Source organism: Cavia porcellus, unplaced genomic scaffold (assembly GCF_034190915.1).
Source record: "Cavia porcellus strain 051 isolate PalLab524CR breed Dunkin Hartley unplaced genomic scaffold, mCavPor4.1 scaffold_18, whole genome shotgun sequence".
Classification (NCBI taxonomy): Eukaryota; Metazoa; Chordata; class Mammalia; order Rodentia; family Caviidae; genus Cavia; species Cavia porcellus.
Window position 1 is genome coordinate 26,561,254 of NW_026947501.1, and position 21,810 is coordinate 26,583,063.

Here is a 21,810-nt window from a genome sequence, read left to right on the forward strand (position 1 = left end):
GCTAATTAGTACAAAACTCAGTGATTCCTGGCAACAAAGAATGTTAACTTCTTTTCCTCATAGCATATTCAGGTTCCAACCATAGTAAATCATTAAGATTATTCAAATGTGTAGTATATTTCCATATCAACAATAGATAACTGATAACAAATAGAACACCTATATAAGTATTTAAAAAATCTATTCCCAGTGGCCATCAAATACCCACAAGATTTTAATATCTCTTTGGAAAATCTCCAAGCCTTATTAAAACTGAATCAAAAGTGTAACCCTAAGTTTTATTTGTATATGTTCACTCTTGCCTCCCTCATGCAGCAATCCAGAAACAGAAGAAATACAATGAAGCATATAAGACAAGAAATAAAAGGAAAAAGGCAGAAGAAGAGCTGAAAAATGTGTAAGTCGGGTACCTAAGATCCAAATAACCGAGACATTGTTGAATGCTATCATAAGAGAATGTTGATTCCAACCAAATAAAATTTCAGTAGTTTTTTGCCATGGCATGGAACTCTTTCATAATGATGGCTTTTAAAATTACAGGAAGTGGTCCTTAAAAGTAACTCATAACTACTTACAAGAATTTTTTAAAATTCAAGGTATGATAAAATATGAAGTAAAAGCTATTACCACAAGAAAATATTAGTTCCTTTCATAATCAAAAAAGTATCAGTAACCATCCCTTCTATTTGCTAGAGACAGATGGTAAGGTATCTTTTCTTTGGGAGCACAAAATGCAACAGTATTTGTTGTTTAAAAAAAAAAGTAAAATCCTAGCCTTGAAGGCATAACAAAGAAAGGCATAACCTCCCAATTTATAAACAAGTGTGGTAAGGACTAAAATGCATAAAACAACTGTTTTCACTGGACATCAGGCAACACAGAATTGTGATCTCTTAAACAAGAAAAACAAACAAGGCAAATTTAATAATCAATTGGGTTATTTACCTGAAGGTGATTTCTAGATAATGGACACAGAGAAACCCAAATAATGCCCAGCAGATTCACTGACTGAAAGTTGAAATAGTATTTCAGCAAGGCTGAGGTAGTTTAAAGAAAACAGTATACTCCTAGAAAAAAAATTACAAAATTCTACAAAAGGTTTCCCTTAAGTCTTTTATGAGTACTATACCAATCTTGGGGACAATGAAATTCTACACAGGCAAAAAAGGAAAGAAAAACTAGAGGAGAAAGGCAGAAACTAGAAGTGAGATATAAGATGAACATTTCAATGAGCTCAAAGCAGAGAAATGTCAACTCTAAACAGTCAAAATAAAGAGTTCATGTGGCCTGCTGACTTATTCAGAGTACACAGAGATCAAATTGTTATTTAGTAAAGGTGACTGACCCCAATGAAGGTGGGCCTAGCAGAGCTTTCAGATGAGGATGTGAAAGGATCAAGCAATCTGCAACTTACATTATTTGCCAAAATAAGGCCCAACATCTCTAAGAAGAATAAAGCACCCCCACCAGATCCAGAAGTTCATCAACATAATATCATAATCTCTGGTATCCACTCAAAAATTAATAAACTTAAGAATTTTAAAACCGATCTCTACCCAGACAAAACAAAGTCAATCTTGCAGAAGCAGATTCAAAAGAGCCAAAAGTGGCAGAAAAAGTATATGAAAACAGCTACGGGAATTGCGTGTGTGTGTGTGTGTGTGTGTGTGTGTACACGTATGTACGTGCACACGCATATGGAAACAAATTTTTTAACTCATCTTCTGCACATGAAAATTTTATCATCTGAAATGGAAATTTCTCTGGATAGTATAAAAACATCAGAGTACAAAAAAAAAACAGAGATCAATGTACTTGAACGCAGCAATAAATAAAACAGATTAACACAGACTGAGGGGGCAAAAAAACTGATCTTCAAGTAACCTATGAGACTGTATTAACCTGTTCAATAATTAAAGCCCCAGAAAGGCAATAGAAAAAGGATAGAAAAATATAGTGAAAAACTGTATCTGGACATTTTCCAGATTGTATAAAAATTAAAAACCTTCAGATTCATGAGACTAAATAAACCACAAACAGGAGAAATACATACATGCATTTATACACACACATATGCTTACACCAAAGAACAACAAAATCAAATTGTTGGAAATGAATAAGAACAAAGTCTTAAAATTGCTGATGAAGACACAGAGATGCCTTTATGTACAGAGAGACAAAGGTGAGACAATTCATATACGCCACCTCAAAAACTATACAAGCCAAATACAATGAAATAATTTTTTATGAGCTATTGAAACTAAAACTTAGAATAGATTCATCAAAAATATTTTTCAAATGAAGATGTACCAGATAACATTTCCTGCCCACTGTGAAACATGTGAACACAGACAATAAGTATTGACTAAGATGTGCAGAAATTAGAACCCTCACATATTACTGTTTGGAAGATAAAAAGATGCAGCTGCTCTGCAAAAAAGTCTAGTAGTCCTGCAAAATGGAGATACAGAATTATTATATGACCTATCAATTCCAGTCCTACGTATATTTCTAAGAAAATTGAATGAATATGCACAAAGATTTGTACATAAATATTATTATTTTTCAGAGAATTCAAAGCCAGCCAACTGATCCAACAAGAAATGTTAAGGGACAATCTTCAAGCAGAAGAGATAAGTAATACCAAAGGAAAACTACCAACAGGGCTAAAAGAGCATCAGCAAGAAGGTAAATATAAAATTTCTTTCTTTATTTTTTAATTTTTTAAAAAGCAAAAAAAAAAAATATTTCATAGCAAAATGGAAATAATTACAGTCACTACATATCACATTTTGAAATAAGATTTATAACTATGATACAGATAAAGGGATAATAAAATGAAAGCCTTTTAAATTTATTAATAACTGCATATACGTCTAGGATGCAGTGTGATAATCAATAAAGGTATACCTGTAATGGTCAAATCAGACTAGTCAGCTTTTCCACTTAAAGGAAAGTATAGTGTTAAAAGAATCTTACATTGTATGTGATCTGACATAATGTTACTTAAAGATCCATAATAAACTAAAGATATCCATTGTAATGTTAGAAGCAACCACAAAAAAACAAAAGAAAGCAAGTTTATAAGGCATTATTGAAGATAAGACAGAATCCTAAAATGCAGTCAACTGATTGAGAAAAATGGCATTACTAGAGAGAGGGGATAAAAAACAGAATAAATGAAATATAAATTAGAAGATAGATTTAAACCCATATACCGATAACTGAATTAAGTGTAAAAGATTTAAACAACTGAAAAGCAGAGACTGAAACATGAGATCAATTTTTAAAAGCAAGGTCATAAAATAACAAACACATAATCTTCAAAAATGACAAGAGTATAAAAGTTAAGGAGAAACCAAAGAGAATTCCAAACTCAAAAAAATTAAAGAAATATGACAACTACATGCAGCATATGATTTGAACTGGATTCTTTAGCTACAAGGAACAAGATAAAAGCAACTGGCAAAACAAATTCATTGTAAGGACTAGATGATAGTAATATACCAGTGTTAATTTCCATTCTCTATTACAATGCTGTTGCAAAGGAAAATATTTATAGTAAATCAGACTAAAGTACAGTATTAAAGGTGACAGAGTTTCATATTAACATCTTATTTTCAAATTGTTCAGGGAAAAAAAATTTACTGAATCTTTGAATGCTTAAAAGTAATACTTTTAGCTGGGGGGTGTGGTACACACCTGTAATCCCAGCTCTATGAAGGCTTGAGGCAGGAGGATCACTGAGAGTTTGTGGCCAGCCTGAGTATAAAGTGCGATCAAGGCCAGACTAAACTACACAGTGACACCGTGTCTCAAAAAGACAAAAATTAATAATAATGTTTTAATTCACAAAATAAATTTCACTATATCAAAAACTACAAAAATATTAACTCTATAAAGTTAATAAATAAGCCATAGATAGGAAGACAGTATTTGTACATATTGACAGAAAAAGGTACCCCATAACATATATAATTAATTTCTATGAATATGAAAATAACACAAGAAAATGAACACACTATATTAAATAAAACTTCAATGTCCAAAAGGCACTTACAATACTATAATCAAAGAAATGAAAAACTACCAGTGATCTATTATAATTGAAAAAAAAAAAAAAGTTTGGCAATAAAGATGTTACCACGAGGTAAAATAACAAATCTTACATAAAACACTGGTGTTAATGTACATGGGTGAACCACTTTGGAAAACAGTATCTAGCAAAACACAAGACCACACATCCTTTCTTTGATCTAATTGATTGCTCTCTAGGTAATCAATTGCCTGGACCTCTGGAACCCTCATGGCCTCTGGCTTGTGAAAAATGCAGAACCTCAGGAGCGACATCAGACCTGCTTATCCATGTGATCCATTCACACAACAGTGTTGTTTTGGGAACATTAAGTCACAAATGTCAGTCCAAAGACATGAACAAAGATATTTTTTCTAAAATATTTATTATACATTGTCTGCACCGCAAACAAATAGAATCATCCAAATGTCCCACCTAGTACCAGTAACAACAATCCCGAAAGTCTTACTGACCTAAAACACGAGTTTAAAACTTAGTAAGTAGGCAAGGAAGCTCTCCTCATTAAAAGTACCAAGGACTGAACTATCATAAACATTATTACTTATCGCAACTAAGGAAAAATAAAGTACTCTGAAAGATCCTGCATTTGAAATGGAATGCTAAACTCAAAGGTGACACACATTACTTTTACTCATATCTTATCAAAACAGTCATAGAGCCCTACCTATACAAGGAAGCCCAAGAATTATAACCCTACCTGGTTCCAGAATAAAGGTGAACTAAAAATATTGGTAAACAGCACTTACAATAAATAATCACTGAAACTAGGAGAGGAAATATGAGTTATTCACATAGTGAACAATCACACAATGACTAAAATGGGTGTACTAAATCTATACTCATAAAGGAAAGTTCAACATTCGCATGAAAATCCCATAAAGGCAGACATTTTTATGCCTTATTCATAGCTATATCCCAAGCATCAAGAGTGACACCTAACATAAACTAGAACATAATTCATTTTTGTTGAGTGAATGAATGGATCTCAACAAGAACTAAGAATCATCTAGATAATAAAATAACGTGACTTATAGACATTTAAAACACAGCAAGGGATTCAGCTCAGCAGCATAAGCGCCTACCTGGCAAACGTGAGGTGGGGAGTTCGACTCCCAATGCAAATAAGTAAATAAATAAATAAAACACAGACAAGAATACTAGTTTCCTCAGGCAATCGGGAAAAGGTAATAGAGCAAGGAAAGGGACATAAATTTTATTGACAATTTTTAAAAATATGATAGCCGGACATGGTGGTATATGCCTGTAATCCAAGCTATTTGGCAGGATGAGCAGGAGGATTATAAGTTTAAGGCTAGCCTGGGCAGTTAGAAAGACCCTATCTCAAAATAAAGAAGGGTATAGCTCAGTGGAAGACCACTTCTAGATTCAATATGTGTTGTGTGCGTGTGTGCGCGCGCCTGTGTATTTGCCCATATATATTTAGGCTACATGTTTATATACATAAGGATATGTGTTCACACATATACATGTTTATACATATCTTTACATATATATGGGTCACAACTGGAAAATCATTAATCTCTTTTTAATTCAGACAAGTAGGCATACACACTTTTTCTATTCCCTGCAATTTAGAAACTTGACAAAAAGTTATTAGGAAAACATCACTACATTTGTATTTCATTAAACATTACATTTCATAGTAGTCTATCAATTTATTCCATATGAGCATATTCTCCAGTGGAAGACAATTCAAAGAAACAAAATATTTGATGCTTCATGCTTTAGCTTCAAAATTCTTAAGAATTCAGACTTTTTATTTACAATGTTTCTAGTCTTATTTAAACATTAAATACACTTTTGGTCATACCTTTTCCCTCAAAACCAAGTGGAATTAGCATTACAGGAAGATGTACTCTGTCTAACTATTGCTTCACATAACATAATGCAAAGTGCCCCAGGGCAGAGAAGGTAAGGATGCTTACTTCAGTTTGGGAATAAAAGTGAAAGTCACTACAGAGTCTTCTCTGGAATAAAACTAGACGAAACACCACATAGGAGAATAATTCTCTGGATTTCACATTGCCCTTTGTGATGGTTACATTTATGGTTACATTTATGTGTCAATTTGACCAGGCTATGTTAACCCAGATATTGCCCTTTGTGATGGTTACTTTTATGCATCAATTTGACTAGGCTCTGTTACCCAGATATTTGCCAACATTTTTCTGCAATGTTCTGTAAAGCTATGTTTTGGGCAAGATTACCACTTAAATCAATAGACCATGAGCTAAGACTATTCTCCATAATGTGGGTGGCCCTCCTTCCATCACAATTGAAGATCTTAGCAAAAAGCAGCTAAACTTCTGAATTCTACCAGAAGATTATCTTAGGACTCAGGTTAACCCATTGCCTCCCCTGTACATTCTGGGCCTACTAACCTCCACACTCATACAGCCAATCACTTAAATATTTCCCTAGACACAGAGATGAGCAGACATGCACTTGCCTGTGCACACACACAAGCACAATATTTTATTGGTTGTTTTGCTAGGGAAGTCTGACAAATACACTCCTACACCAGAACCAGTGACTATTTTTTTCTGACAACACTAAACCATAATTTCTCTTTCAAACTATCACCAATTATATTCTCTTTCCATTAAAAGACTGGGGCTTCTAAAATCAAGCTATAAGTATTACTTTTTTATTAAATATAACATATGATCAGTAGTAAACAAATCTAAGCTGAATCAATAACTAGATACACATAAGGCTAAAGAAGATGTTATTATGTTTGGAAAAGTAATACCAAATATAGGCCTTAAAAGTATTCTAGAGCTGAGGATATGATTCAAGGGTAAAGTACTTGGCTAGTGCGCACCAGTACCTAGATTTAATCCCCAATATTCCACTCTTGATCCAAAGAAAGTAGCCAAAAAACAAGTTTAGACTATTAAAAGAAGATTTAGACAATAAATTTTCAATAAAAATTCTTACCTTTTAGTTTTCATCTGGTCTCTCAATTTGCTGTACATCTCTAGGACTTGAAAGAGAGAGCAAAAAACACACAGACATTATTTAGAGAAAGTGAAGGAAGAATTAAAGCTCAAAGAATTGCATCAAGAATCTTACTCTATTTCTAGTTGCTCACCTGGAAGACACAGAGTTAACTTATCAACAGTGGCAGAAATATTTCTTTGTTGTAGTCGACACTGCTTCAGCTCTTCCATTGCTATCACCAGCTTGGTAAGAAGGGAAAAAACACTAAATTATGCCAATAGCTGTAAATAAAAAGCTTTCAGTCACATTTTCCACACTGTGTTCAATTCATCAGAAAATCCCAGACAGTTTCATAGTAAGACCTGCCAAGTGGACTAAGAAACTGCTTTTCCCAATCAGTAAAACATCCTAGACAGTTTCCTACTTTCTCCCCAAAATACAGAGTATGTTAGAATGGACTACATGAAATGAAATCCTAAAATATAGAGGCTATTCAGGAGAAAAAAATATTTTACATATTTTCTCCAAACCCTATTCATACTCCTCATGATTTATGGTTTCATCAATCTCCTGAGTCTATATTTCTTTCACCAGAGCTAACCTGCAAGAAAACAGTCCTTCCTATACAGCTTCAAATGAGCATGAAAATGATCTTCAATTAAGTTTCTATTTCAACAAGTAAGCCAGAAGATGTGGCTTATCTATGAGACCCAGTTTAGTAAAGAGTAATCCACTTTTCTTCCCAGATAGAAGTTCCTAAAGGCTTCTTCCTGAAGTCAACCCACAATATATTAGTAGAAACTGTACTCCATATAATTACATATATTCTGTATAATGAGACAATAATTTATTTATCCATTTGTAGCACTGATCCTACACTCATATCTAAAAACATTATCCTTAGATATGCAAAAAAGAATGAAGAGAATGCCCCTAACTGTGTAATTGATCAAACAATCAAAAGCAAACTTTAAAGATTATTAAAACTAGACATCAAATAAGTGTGAGGGAATAAAGGAAGTACATGATACAGAAACCAGTAATGAACTATGAGTCAGAAAACTTGGGGGAGTTTTTTGGGTTTTTTGGTGCCAGGAACTGAACTCATGACTTTGTGCTTGCCAGGCAGGCACTGTGCCACTGAGATGTATTGCTGGCCTCGAAAACATCAGTTTTAATCCCAGTCTTACCAATTATTTTATAAACTTAGGAATCATCTGTTTTAGTCATCATCAATAAAAGTCACAATAACTGCTCTGACATTGTCATTAGTTTACTATGAGTATTAAGTGAGTAAATGAACATAAAATGTAAAGGTTTAAACAGTGAATATATCCATTAATAGAATCAATGATTTTTTTGAGCCCCCTGAAACTGGGGATTGAACTCCATACTTCATGCATACCAAGCAAGCATTCCACCACTGAGCTACATCCCCAGCCATCATTCATTTTATAAACAAGTATTTACTGAGTCCCACTTTGTGCCACTTGCTATTTAAGTAGAGACAAAGGATACACCAATGAATAGAACAAAGCTTTCTGATCATATAGAACTTATTTCCAATGGCAGGAGACAGACAAAAAACCAATATGTAAGTAAAAATATAAATCAAAAGTATGACAGGCTCAATGGAGAAAAATAAACTGGGAAGAAGTAAAAAAAAAAAAAAAAAAAAAACGCAGGAAGTATTGGGGATGTAGTTGGGTGGTGGAGTACTTGTCTAGCATGAACAAGGTCCTGAGTTCAATCCCCCATATCACCAAAAAACAAACAAAAAAATGCAAGGAATAAGGGTAAGGACACAACAACTAAGTTTAGGACAGGTCTTACTGAAGTTAAGTGAATATTAGGGAATGAACATTTCCAGGCATTGACCATATTTTCAATCAATGATTTAAAAACACAGTAAAGGAAGGCTGTACCCTTCCTCATTAAACTAATGAATATATATTTAACTGAGATAAACATCAGAAGAAGCAACAGTAATACCTAAGTACTTCCAATATATGTTTAGTCTTTTTTATTTTAATGAAATATATGTATATATTAATAAAGAAAATATAAAAACCATTCTGCTTTATTTCTATGAAAAAATAAAACAACACCTAAAGAATTCCAAAAAAATTAAGGCCCCCTCCCAAAATAAAGGACCTAATCAAAAATATGGCCAACCAAAATAAAAAGACACTTCTCAGAAGATTGCCAATAAATATAAGGAAAAACATTCAACATCACTGGACATAAGAGAAATGCAAATTAAAACTACACTGAAATACCATCATACCCCAGAAAGAATGGCTATCATCAAAAAAAATCTAATAATAAAAAATGCTGGCAATGATATGGGGAAAAAAGAACTCTTCCACAGCACATTGTTGGTAAAGACACAAACAAATACAACCACTATGGAAATCAGTGTGGTGAATGCTTACATACTTTTTGTAAGCCCCTAAATGAAGAACAATCATCAACAGACAATGGTATAAAACTGAAAATACTTTTTGAAAAGATAAAATGGCCTTACTTCTTTTCCCTCTTGTTGCAGTTTTCTATTAGTATCCGTCACTTGATTCTGTGGAAAGAAGATAGTTTAAACTCATAAAAACATTTAGACAACAGTTGGATAAGAATCAAAAATTAATATGAAACCAGGCACGGTTTCATATTAATGAAATCTCGTCTGTAATCCCAGCACTTGGGAGGCTGAGGCAGAAAGATCAAAGTGAGTTCGAGGCCAGCCTGGGCTACAGAAGCAAGCGTGAACTGCACAGGTTCATACTTATACTGCAGTGCCCTGTCTCAAAAAAAAATTAATATCAAAAGGTAACTAGCTGCTTTTCAGTATTTCACCACATGTTGGTCCAGTGACATTCTCCTGAATTTAAACTATATCCACTTTTCTGTTGGAAATCTGCATGACCTTTTGAACAATGAAAAGAAGTATTTAATGGACGATAGGTTTACATTGGAATATTCCAAACTATGATACTATAATGACTACAGATCATACTCGTAACACTAGATAGAAAAAACGAGAGAGAGAGAGAGAGAGAGAGAGAGAGAGAGAGAGAGAAAATAGAAGGACCTTATCATTTCTACAATAATCTAGGAAGAAAAAATTATAGCATGGACAATTCTCATTTTGCCAATGTATTCTTGAAAGCTTAGGTATAAATTCAACCGTTTTTTGGTATCGTTTTACTTTTGGCTTTTTGTTTGTTTTGTTTATTGAGACAGAGTCTCAGTATGTTGTTCATGCTGGCCTTGAACTCACTATGTAGCCGAGGCTGGCCTGGAACTCACTATGATCCTCCTGCCTCAGCCTCCCAAATGCTGGGATTACAGGTGTGCACCACCATCCTCTGTCCATAAATTCAACTTTTTAACACAGATCAAATTTTCAACTTTTTATCCATCTAATTTTAGAAAACATACTTCCATATATACTCATTAATCTCCCCATCACATCATCAAAAATATGCAACTAAGGGGCTGGAGGTTTAGCTCAGCGGCATAAGCGCCTGCTTTGGAAGCAGGCAGTCATGCGTTCGATCCCCAGTACCAATAAAAAGGAAAAAGACCAAAAAAAATGCAAATAAGACTTAAAATGATCTATAATTCATAGTTTAAAGGAATGGGCACACAATCATACTAGTTTCTACTGGTTTGGTACTGTGACTTGAATACAGGCCTCCACACAGACCTACATCTCTAAACCTTTTTGTAAGGTTTTTTGGTTTTTTGTTTTAGAGACAGGGTCTTATACAGTTGCCCAGGTGGGCTCAAATTTTTGATCCTCTTGCTTCAACCTGCTGAGAAGAATATACTTTCGATGCCTCTACCAATGTTAAAAAAAAAGTACGTACATAAAATAGTAATTTCTTCATCATCTCAGACATTAGAAAAACATGAACAATATTAATTTCTAAAACTGTCTTTAGTAAAAGCTTACTAGCCTTAAACCATTAACTACTACTCCTTATATTTAGATTATATTCCCCTAGCCCAGTATTTCCTGTAATTGTACCTTCAAAGATAAAGTATTAATGTTATTAACACAGTGTACATACTCATGCACGTGCGCACGCGCGCGCGCACACACACACACACACACACACACACATTGTAAATACTCAAGAAAAAGAGATCATATGAAATGTTTTCCAAATCTACTTTCAAGATTATCTCAAGAAACTAGTTTTTCAGGAAACCAATTTTTAAAAATCTTTTCTGAGCACTATACACACTTACTATGTATTTTCAGGGCAGATTCCCACATGTACCTCTGCTTTCAAAGACAAAATGAAATCTGACCCCTCCAGAAAACCTTTAAAAACTATTAGAAAGAAAGGCAAGAAACACTCAAATTACCTCTTTATTGCTTAACAGCACCACATGTAAAACACTTTGTTGTTTTACTGGACTATGAGTTAAAGAGTTTGAGGTAGCTGCCCAAAATGCAGATCCATGGCATTAACAGAAGCACTGTCTAAAGCAGAGATCCACAAATTGCATAAAAGGTCAGAAGTAAGTATTCTAGGCTTTGCAGGCCACACAGTCTCTGTAACTATTCAACTCTGCTGCTGTAGCAGGTATGCAATCATGTAAAAATGTAAATAAAAAAAGTAAATGTAAAAGTAAAAGTAAATGAGTTAACATAGCTGTGTTCTAATAAAATTTCATTTACCAACATAGAATCTGCTGACCCCTGGTTTACAACAAGTAAAGTAATAAGCAGTAAGACCATACTATGAGAATCACATTTAGATATCATGTTTTACAAAGGCCACTGACAGGCTAAAGCACAAAAGGTGTGAATGGATTTGGGGAGGGAGCTAAAGCTACCACGTGGGCATGAAAAAAAGATGAAGGAATTTTTTTAGCCCAAAAAGGGGGCAAATACTTATTCAGAGATACTACATTCAGATTGTATACACCCCTGAATAACAGCAGCCTTCAAATATCTTGAAGATCTAGCAGAAGAAAAGTGGAATGACTGTGCTTCAGAGGAGTTGTTCAACCATAAACTACATTTTTAGTTTAACCTTCTGCTGGAAATATCTTCTAAATTCAACCCTCCATAAATACTACTAAAGTCAGCATAAGTGTTCCTATTTAAGTAACTTTATTTACCTTATGAAGATACCATTTTTCACTTTTTTTAACCTCAGAAACTCATAGTTAAAAATATATTTTACGTAGCAATTCACCACATATACATCACAATTTCCAAGAAACAATTTTTGCCCTTACTACATGTAATATACTATATTTCCTAGTCAACTGTTTAATTTCAGTGTTTGTTAAAAGATCACTAAATCAAAGTCCACTAAATGGATTTCAATGCAAACTATAGTCTAAAATATATATATTTGAGCCAGGCTCGGTGGTATATGCCTGTAATCACATACATGAGAGGCTGAAGCAGGAGGGTTACCATGAGTTCAGGACTTATCTGAACTACATAGAGAGATTCTGTCTCAATAAAACAAAATACATCCTGAGGAGCCTGATTAATGTTTCTGGTAAGAAAGAAATAACTATTTAAATACTACTCAAAAATTATTTCAATATATTACAATGAAAAGAAACTATACTGACAATAGTTTAGGATAGTACATCTTTTGACTTAGAAAACATAAGTATGTTATGTATGTACACAGACATATATATAATGTATGCATGCTATAATCATGTAATGGACATCCTAAAGAGCATATTTTCATTGTGGTGTTAACATAGTATTGTAAATAAATAATACTTATCCTTTTCTATCTCTGACACTATTTTAGAAACTTTCTTATAGCTCAGGAAACTACCTTTTATTGGTTCTGGACCTAGATCAAATGGATCTCCCTACAGCACAGTCTATTGGGTGGGCAGCTAAACATCAATCCACTCAGCATCAGAGCAAGTGGGTGGAGCCTGAAGCAACAAGAACCCTGAACTGGTAGCATCCAGCTCAGATGTTCTTTCAGAGACATTCTGACCAATCTGAAGGAATCTGCAACTTGAAGCAACCTGAAGGGGAGAGAAAGAAGAGGAAAAGTGGATATCATCAGCTTATGAGCATTATAGGCAATATTCAGTGCTACATGGCCAAAGAGGTATTCCACCACATGGCCACTTTAATATCCTGTGGACTGTCATGGACTGAGGTCCCAAGACACTGTGTGAGGGGTTTGGGATACAAGTATGAAACAGGCAATGAAAAGAATAGCCAAATAGCCAAATCTGGGAAACAACCCAAATGCCCATTAACCGAAAATGGGTAAAAAAGATTTGATATTTTTATACAATGGAGTACTACTCAGCTATAAAGATGGATCACATCAAGACTTTTATAGGTAAATGGATCAGACTTGAGACCATACTCAGAAGTAAAATAAATCAGACTCATCTATGTAAATTGTCTCCCTAGTGTAAGAAACTCAAAGAGTAAATTAAATAAGATCCAAAAATTACAACAGATACTGTGAAAAAGTAAGAAACTGTTGAAAGGGAAAAAGAACTGGGATGAGGAAAGGAGAAAAAAAGGGAGGAAAAAGGGAAAAAATATAAATTTGTTTATATATATAATAGCTAAAATGATTATATTACTAATTCTATTCTTGGAAAAGAACAGTTAATAGTCATATGATTAGATCAATCTTGTGTGCCTGTATCTGGTAATCTGAGCAATTTTTTGGAAGATAACAACCATGCACTATTACAACCACTGTTAAATTCCTATCATCTTGTTTTGAAAGCCTGTTATTATTGTTTCAGATTTTTGGTTGTTCCTTATAATTGTTGTTTGTATGTCTCTTGCTTTTTGTTTTTCTATTCTTTCTCTTCTCTTTAAAATTAAAAAAAAAAAAAGAACAGCCCAAGATGTGGATGGAAAGCTAGGATAGCTAGGTAAGGACAAATAGTACATTAACAACATATCAAAAGACTTGTTACCTTTAAGTGGAGAAAGAAACTATGAGCGGTACAAAAGAGAAGCTTAATTTTGTTGGCAATATCTAATTTTTTTAAGATAGATAGATACTGTTGTATAGGTCTATGAACTTTTAAAACCTTCAGATGCAATGTTTTCTACACTTTAGAATTTTGAAGATTTTATAAAGAAAATAAGGTACATTTTATATAATACGTAACATCCTCTAGTGGAAACTAGTAGAATACTCTATAATCAAACATTAAAATTTGTATGGCAAAAGATAAACATTCACATTAAATAAATTTGATAGTTTCATGTTCATTTAAGTTGTTCTGCAGTCAAATAAGCTTTTAAAGTGCTGTAGATTCAGAATATAACTTAATATCTAATAGCCCACTTTACCTCTCAATAAAGTTGTTTCTTTTTCCTACCAATTTGTTCTTTTAGATGAACTATATCTTCACCATGAAATTAAGCCTAAGAACATTCTTTTGGAGTTTTAATTCAAATTCCAACCAGAAAAGAAATAAAAGCATAAGGACTATAAAGAAGAAAATAAAACTGCTAATCACTCACAGATTATATGAGAAATATTTCCACAGAACACTAAAAAAAATCTAAGCATAAGTTATTCAATATAACAGAATAAGTTTAGTAGAGTAGTTAGATTTAAGATGAATAAGCAACGTCATTTATCCAACATAAGGGAATTTGCTACAAGGACCAGGTTAACTTGACCAGCCACTTTCTTAAAACATGAATCTGTCACATCAAGAAACAACCTTTATGCTTTGGTAATCCATGACTACACAAACCTTTTTTCCTTTGGCCTACATGCCATGCTGCTAGTAATTTTAAAGCAATGTCCTGAAATTTTTTCCTTCTCAAAAATAGCTTTTATCCAGCAAGGAAGAAGATGACAAGAAAAATCAAACTCAGTTTCTATCTGAAAGAAACAGTAACTGATCGCTGGTTTTGACCCAAGTGTAGATATCCCAGTGAAACTCTAACTAAAAAGGATTTTCTTTTTGGCTAAAAACTCATGAGCTCAATTATCTAGGTTTCAGTATAAAGTCCTTCCTACTACACAAATATTTCTACTATAAAATCATGACCTGTAAAGTAGTTCATATTCTTTTAATGCTAATCAGAACCTCAGAAGAAAAGAGAGCAACACATATCTTGTAGTCTCCTTACTTTGAGTTTCTGGGCTTCTCCTCTCACTTTCAGCAGTTCAGTAATAGAGTCAACGAAGCCCTGGTAATGAAAGTTGCACATTTTCTCAATTTCTCGGTCATGATTGCGAATGCGTGTTTCAAGCTTCTCCATGAATCGTCCATGTTCTTCACCATCATAGACAGACCTTTTAAAAAAGCCGGGAAAATTACACCACAGTTAATTTTAAACAGAAAGAGAAACACAAACCCAGGAACAATTTTATTTGAAAATTAGATTTTTAGGGTATATATACCACAAAGTAATACAATTGTATTAACATTATTTTAATGACAAAGAATGCTTTTTAGGAAAGTCAAAATTTGTGCTTTCTGATTCACCTAAAAATATTTCAACAGTATTCATTACAAAGTGAATCACAATCCTCCCCCTTCCCTCCACCCCCCGTCTGTCTTAATTTAACTAGTCAACAAACTCAACTTTGGTAACCTAACTATACAACTATTCCATTACTAGATCAAAAAAGCTAAAAATTGCTGTAGAAATTTCATAGTTAGGTTGGTTATACTCAATATAACTCTATAATTACAAATCTACACTAGGCATTCAATATCACTAGAAAATTCTACTACAGGTTGAATAGTCCATATCTAAAAAGCTTGAAGATGAGAAATGTTTCAAATTTTGAAATTTTTCAGATTTCAGACTATTTGTATATATATAATAAGATATCTCAAAAGTGGGACCCAAATCTAAACAAGAAATTCATAAATGTTTCATACACATCTTATATACACAGCCCAAAGGCAAATTTATAAAATATTTTTAGTGCATCAGCATTTTAGGAAAATCAAAAGTGCAACTTATCATGAAGTCAGGTGTGGAATTTTCCACGTGTAACATCTGGCATGTGGCACTCAAAAAGTTTTGGATATTGGAGCATTTCAGATACTGGATTTTTAGGTTAGGAATGCTCAACCTGTTACTCCTTCCCCAAAAATAATTTGTATTTTCTAAAATGTCTATCCTTACTTTCTCCACCCCTCAAATGTTAACTGCCTTTCAGCTACATGACCTTACTGTATACCTCACAGGAAAAAGACACAATAAAATATTTCTTCTCTCATGAAAACCAACCAGCCTACCAAGACATGTGCCTCTTACTCTGTCCAGTCTCCTGTAACAATGGAAGAAGTGTTCCAAGTTTTCGATATAGTCAACCCTTCTAGCTATCTCAAGAACTGTCCCTCTATAATCACTCCCTTTTAGCCCTCCTCTGCACTACACATTTCCCCCTACCTACAAGACCATTCTCATGTACATGTTAATAGGACCTTTAAAAACCTGCCTCTAGCTACACATACCTCCCTCTCCAGCTATCTATTTCTCTGCTCCCCTACCCAGGGAGGAAAAAAAGAAAAGCAAAATCCCTTTCCATTTCCTCACCATCTCAATTCATTGTTTCACAACAGGTAAGTAATCGTCATATTCCACTTAATAGTGGCATCTGCTAGTTTTATAGTCTCTTCATTTTTAAACACTAGAGAAGATTTCAAAGATACCATACTAACATGACTTTTAATCTTAGTGATCACTTGAGAAGTCTTCTCCATCTCCCATCCCAGCTCCTCCTCTTCTATGTGACTTCTAAATATTCACAGAACCATTTATTTTCTCAATCTGTGCTTTCTCACTAAACAATCAGTCTCACAGTTTTAAAATACCATCTACTTAGTGCTGATTTCCTAAACTATACTTAAAATTGAGAGCACTTCCCTGCACACTCGATATAAACCTTTAGCTACTACTTAACAACTCCAATTGTATTTTTTAAAGCTATCTCGAATTTAACACAAAAAAAATCATTTATAACCAACCTATCTCTACTCCCAAGCTTATTCATCACCAAAGTTCTCAACCACCTACTCACACAGCTAGTGGCACTTTCCACTTGCCCAAGCTAACTATCCAAGAATCACTTCTAATCCATTTCTTCCATCTTATCTTCCATTCAATCCATTAGTAATTCCTGACATTCAATCTCTAAAATATACCTCTTAAAACTGACCATATCCCACCACTTCTATTAAAACTAGCAGTTCTTCCCGCCTTAAAAAAGGATTTAAAATAGAGAAAGACTGCCACCTAGTGATAGCACATTCCAACAGTCCTTAAAATTTGAATGTGATGAAGCCAAGTAAAAGGGATTGCTAAAAGAAATCTAAAAACTATATTTTATAAACCTGTTAGCCAAAGAATTATAGCTATTAAATGATATGTAAATTACTTTTATCTTTAAGTTTCTATTTATTAAAAACAGGATCTTTCAAATAAAATCATGTGTTTCTGACATATCCAAATACGACAGTTAAACAACAACATGGAATAAACTGCAGCACTGATTTAGTTATTTGTGATAATTACAAGAATATTACAATACTTAATAAAAGATAAACAGGAAACACTTAGAAATTAACAATAACTTTTCATAACCTAAATTTCAAATGAAATAAATAAGTGCCAGTATATGGAGTCTGATTTTCAAATTCTACCCCACAGAAAACCACAGGTGTTTGTAAAAAAAAGTTTTTATCCTAGCATCCATATCTCATGCATACTCTTAAACATCATAAAATGGTATTATATCCTTCCTCCATCTAGAATTCATATGCCTGTTAAGAAATTCTCACAAAACGTGAAGAATTCAATTAAACAAATACTTATCATTCTAGTGTAATAGCTATTGTAAAAAAGAAAGGGAAAGAAAGTGCTCTAAAGGATATAACTTCATGTATGTTTAAGTGTGTAAGACAGATAACCACATTACTAAGTTTTTGTTGGATCATTGAACAGAATGGTTTGTACTGTCATTGTCCATTTTTTATGCTTTAATTTTGTAACTTAAACAACTATTTCTAAGATTACAATATGTAATTTATCAACTAGTGATTTCTTAGCATTAATTTTTTTGAAATTCTGTATTATTTCTGCCCTTTTTTCTGTTTTGCTTTTTTTTCTTTAAATAAAATAAAAATATTTATCATTTTACACTGAACCACCACAGGATTATACAACTTGCTTAAAGCCTACATCAGCTCAAATCTGAATGTTAAGGAGGAGAAGATAATGGTATGAATATTATGCTACTTAAAATCTGAAACCCAAGAAGATAAAGTAACTTGCCAATTCACACAGCTACAAAATATCCTCCCCAGTACATCAGTCCATCCCATTACAGCAAGAAAAGTATGTGCATCCACCCTGTTAAGAGTTGAAAGAAGGGAGGAAGTGGCACTGTCTGTTCGTGCAGACCTCATAGGGCCTTCAACATGGAGCCATAGAAGGCTTGGGAAAGAACAAGTATGAACAAGGCTCTGCCATAAATTGCATCACCTGAAACAAAGCCTGGAAGAAGCTGCAGTTGAGTTTGGTAGACTTTGGACGGCTATGCATCAGCCCAAACATAAGAAGGTCAACAAGGGCTCTACAAGGGCTCAAACTTTTATCTCATTAAAGACATCAAATTTCTCATCCATCAACCCAATGTCAACAAATTCCAGAATACAAGATATTTGTTCAGAAGCTTCAGAAGGCCTATGGGAAAAGCAAGTGGAACACTGTGGAGCACTATAGGACAGTAAGCCCAACTAGCAACTTGGCCATATCATCAAGGAGTGGTACCCTACGTTCATCAATGCTCTGTGGGACCTGGACACAGCAGGCACCACCACATGGATTGGGCTGGCTATGTGCTTTCTCTTTTCCACCTTCCTACAGAGAGGCAAGTGCCGCATGCAGACCATCAGTTGTGCTGCCCGCTCACTGTGAAGTTTTTGCACTCTATCATTGTCCCCTGTGCCCTGTGCAAAGGTCTTCCTGTCCATCAAAGACATTTACTACCATGATGAGGTGCTGGTAAGCCCACTGCATGAATCACATTCTATGCCTTCTCCCATGACCACCTGACAGACGTGGACTACAGGGCCATGGCCACTTTTACTGAGTTCTACACTATCTTATCGGGCTTTGTCAACTTCAGGCTCTAATGGTCACTCAACCTCCACTAGCCGCCAAAGTTCAAAGATCAGGGTCAAGCAGAGGTGAAGGCAAGGAAGGATGCCTATTCATTGGACTCTGAGAGCTCTATAAGGAAACTGGCAGCACTCAGAGCCAGCCCAACCCATGTGGTGGTGCCTGCTCTGGAGGAGGCTGAGGCCAACAAATTTCCTGCTGACGGGAAGATGGCGGTACAGGAAGAGAATCACAGGGAGGAGCTGGAAGCTCAAAAAACACACAAGAGGTTCTTTGACAGCCTGACATTCTTCCTGAACCTCAAGGTGCACCAAGAAGCCCTGGCCTTCATCATTAGAAGTTTTGGCAGGGGACGTGTTCTGAGACAAATCTTGGTGCAATGGGGCCACCTATGATGTCACAAACTCCCACATCACCAACCAGCTTGTCCTCTGGCCTGGACAGCAAAGCCCCATCATCAGCAACTAGTAGGTACAGCCCCAGTGGATGCTTGTGTCAATGCCCGGCTCCTCTTCCCTATAGCACAATACTTCCCTGAGTTGCAGCTGCTCCCATACCTTTTCACCCTTCATGTCTGAGAAGGAAGGAAATTGCACTCCACCTGAGAAGCTGAAGCTGCTGGCTCTGCAGCAAAGAGAGGGCCCAAGAAACTTGAGAGAGTCAGAAGATGCAGAAGAAGAAGAGAAGGAAGAAGTCAGTGAAGGTGAAGGTGATGGTGATGAGGAGGAAGGTGTAGAAGTTGGTTCAAAGAAGGAAAATGAGGCCCACCTGACAGCCCTGGAGGAGCAGAGGATGGAGAAGAAACCCAGGATGATGGTAGGCACCATGAAACTGGAAGACAAGCAGCGGCTAGCCCAGGAGGAGGACAGAGAGGTCAAGCACTGGGCCATCATGATAACGAAGAAGTGGGAGAAGTACCTTTATCAAAAGATGATGTTTGACAAGAAGCACACAATCTTACAGAAGCCAACAAACTGGCACAGAACTGGAAAGCTCATAACAAGGCTCTGAGGTCTGAGAAGGCAGCAAAAAAGGCAAGGCTGTGTGAGTGCTTGTGGCCCTCCCAGAAGCTGGACAGGGCAGAGACAGGCCAGCGGACCTATGCTTGATGGCAGGCCAGTCAATTCTGTCCTCATCTCCATTCTCCTTTCAGATAGCCCTGATTGAGTGCATGAGCTGTCCAGGCTCCTGTGGACCAAGTTCCCTCCTGGTGGATGGACAGAGAAGAGATCTTCTGCATTCTCAGGAGTCAGTGACATGGAGAACAGGCACCTGAAAAATCCCTCACCTGCTGCCTACATTAATTCTACATTAACTCTTTCCGTAAGTAACCTCCTCCGTAACAGTGTTGTGATGGCATGAGAGTAATGAAGCTTTTTTTGTTATTAAATAGCTAGGATTCTACAGCCATTTGAGAGACAAAAAAAGTTGAAAGAGATCTTAAGAGTTTGAATACAAAGCTTTCACTATACACACTTAAGGAAACTAAGGCCAAGAAAAAGTGAAATGTCTTAATCAAAATTGCATTGCTTGTTACTGATATAGCTGGACTTGACTCCCAGTGAAAACATAATTAGAAAAGCTAATACAATATGAAGCTTGACACAAGATATGCAGTTTAAAAGAAAGCTTAATCTTCTCTTGGGCACAAACTGTAACTTGCCCATTTCATCTCCACCTACTAGCATATAGCCTTGGTCAGAGATGTCTACTAAGACAGACAAAGAGAAGGAAGGGTAGGAAACTAACAGGTATGGATTTCCAATTGTTTCAAAGGTGTATGCAACAGAGTATCATAAAACATACAGCACATCTGGTGAGATGTTTTGGGAACCAGGGAAAACATCAAGACACATGCACTAAACATTTTGGTGTTTTGTTTTTGATTAATCCAAAAAAAATTCCAGAGTTATTCTGGTCTTTCTCATATATGTTTTTTTTTAAATTCTGTCATGGTTTTAGTCCTCAAACATTTTCTTTTCATTAAGCTCCATAAAAGCATCATTCGTATTTTTGTTTATTCCAAAAGTTAAAAATAAAGTGGAAAAACAGATTTGAGCATGATGTTGAAAGAAAAACTACAGGAGGTCAAAGGGAGTTTAAAATCTCTTCTCCTTCAGTGAACTTATCAACTTAATTCAGATATTAATGTTATAATTAATATTATAACCTAGATGCTCTGTGTTCATAAAGATGAAGTAGATCACTGTGTATCATCATCGATAGAAGCATATGCCAATTAATAAATTCTGAGTTGACCACCAAATCCAAATGATTTTTGTACTACCACAAAAGATCAAACACATTCAAACTCTTTCTCCCTCCTTGTAAATCCCAAGGTATCCAACTGGTTTTGCCAAGAGAGACCATGCAATCGAAAGAATGCTGTGATGATGATCTCCTTCAAGGTAGGCAGAGAGCCCCCAAAATGGCTATCTTCAAAAGGATAAAAACAGGAAGGGGTAGTTTCAACTGGTACCTAGCCAAAGAGCTTACGGAAAATCTGGTTTTGGTTAAATACCAGTGGAAAGTAGAAAAGGAGAATTTGTCACAAAGCATGAGTAAAATCAATAGCAGAAATAAAACAGGAAATAAACTAATGAAAGCAAGGAAA

General features: G+C 35.0%; 1 protein-coding gene and 1 pseudogene across 2 annotated transcripts in view; one reads left to right on the forward strand and one right to left on the reverse strand.

Moving 5' to 3' along the window:
• Exoc6b (exocyst complex component 6B) overlaps positions 1 to 21,810 on the reverse strand; it is a 541,291-nt gene that overhangs the window by 455,868 nt on the left and 63,613 nt on the right. For both annotated transcript variants that reach the window (XM_003469003.5, XM_063230357.1), the window contains 4 exons: positions 15,186 to 15,351; positions 9,588 to 9,635; positions 7,212 to 7,302; positions 7,058 to 7,103 (listed from right to left, as the gene is read on the reverse strand). In XM_003469003.5, the coding sequence (XP_003469051.1) occupies positions 7,058 to 7,103; positions 7,212 to 7,302; positions 9,588 to 9,635; positions 15,186 to 15,351 (351 nt within the window). The remainder of the gene's footprint in view (positions 1 to 7,057; positions 7,104 to 7,211; positions 7,303 to 9,587; positions 9,636 to 15,185; positions 15,352 to 21,810) is intronic.
• Positions 16,736 to 20,305, forward strand: LOC106027487 (pescadillo homolog; annotated as a pseudogene).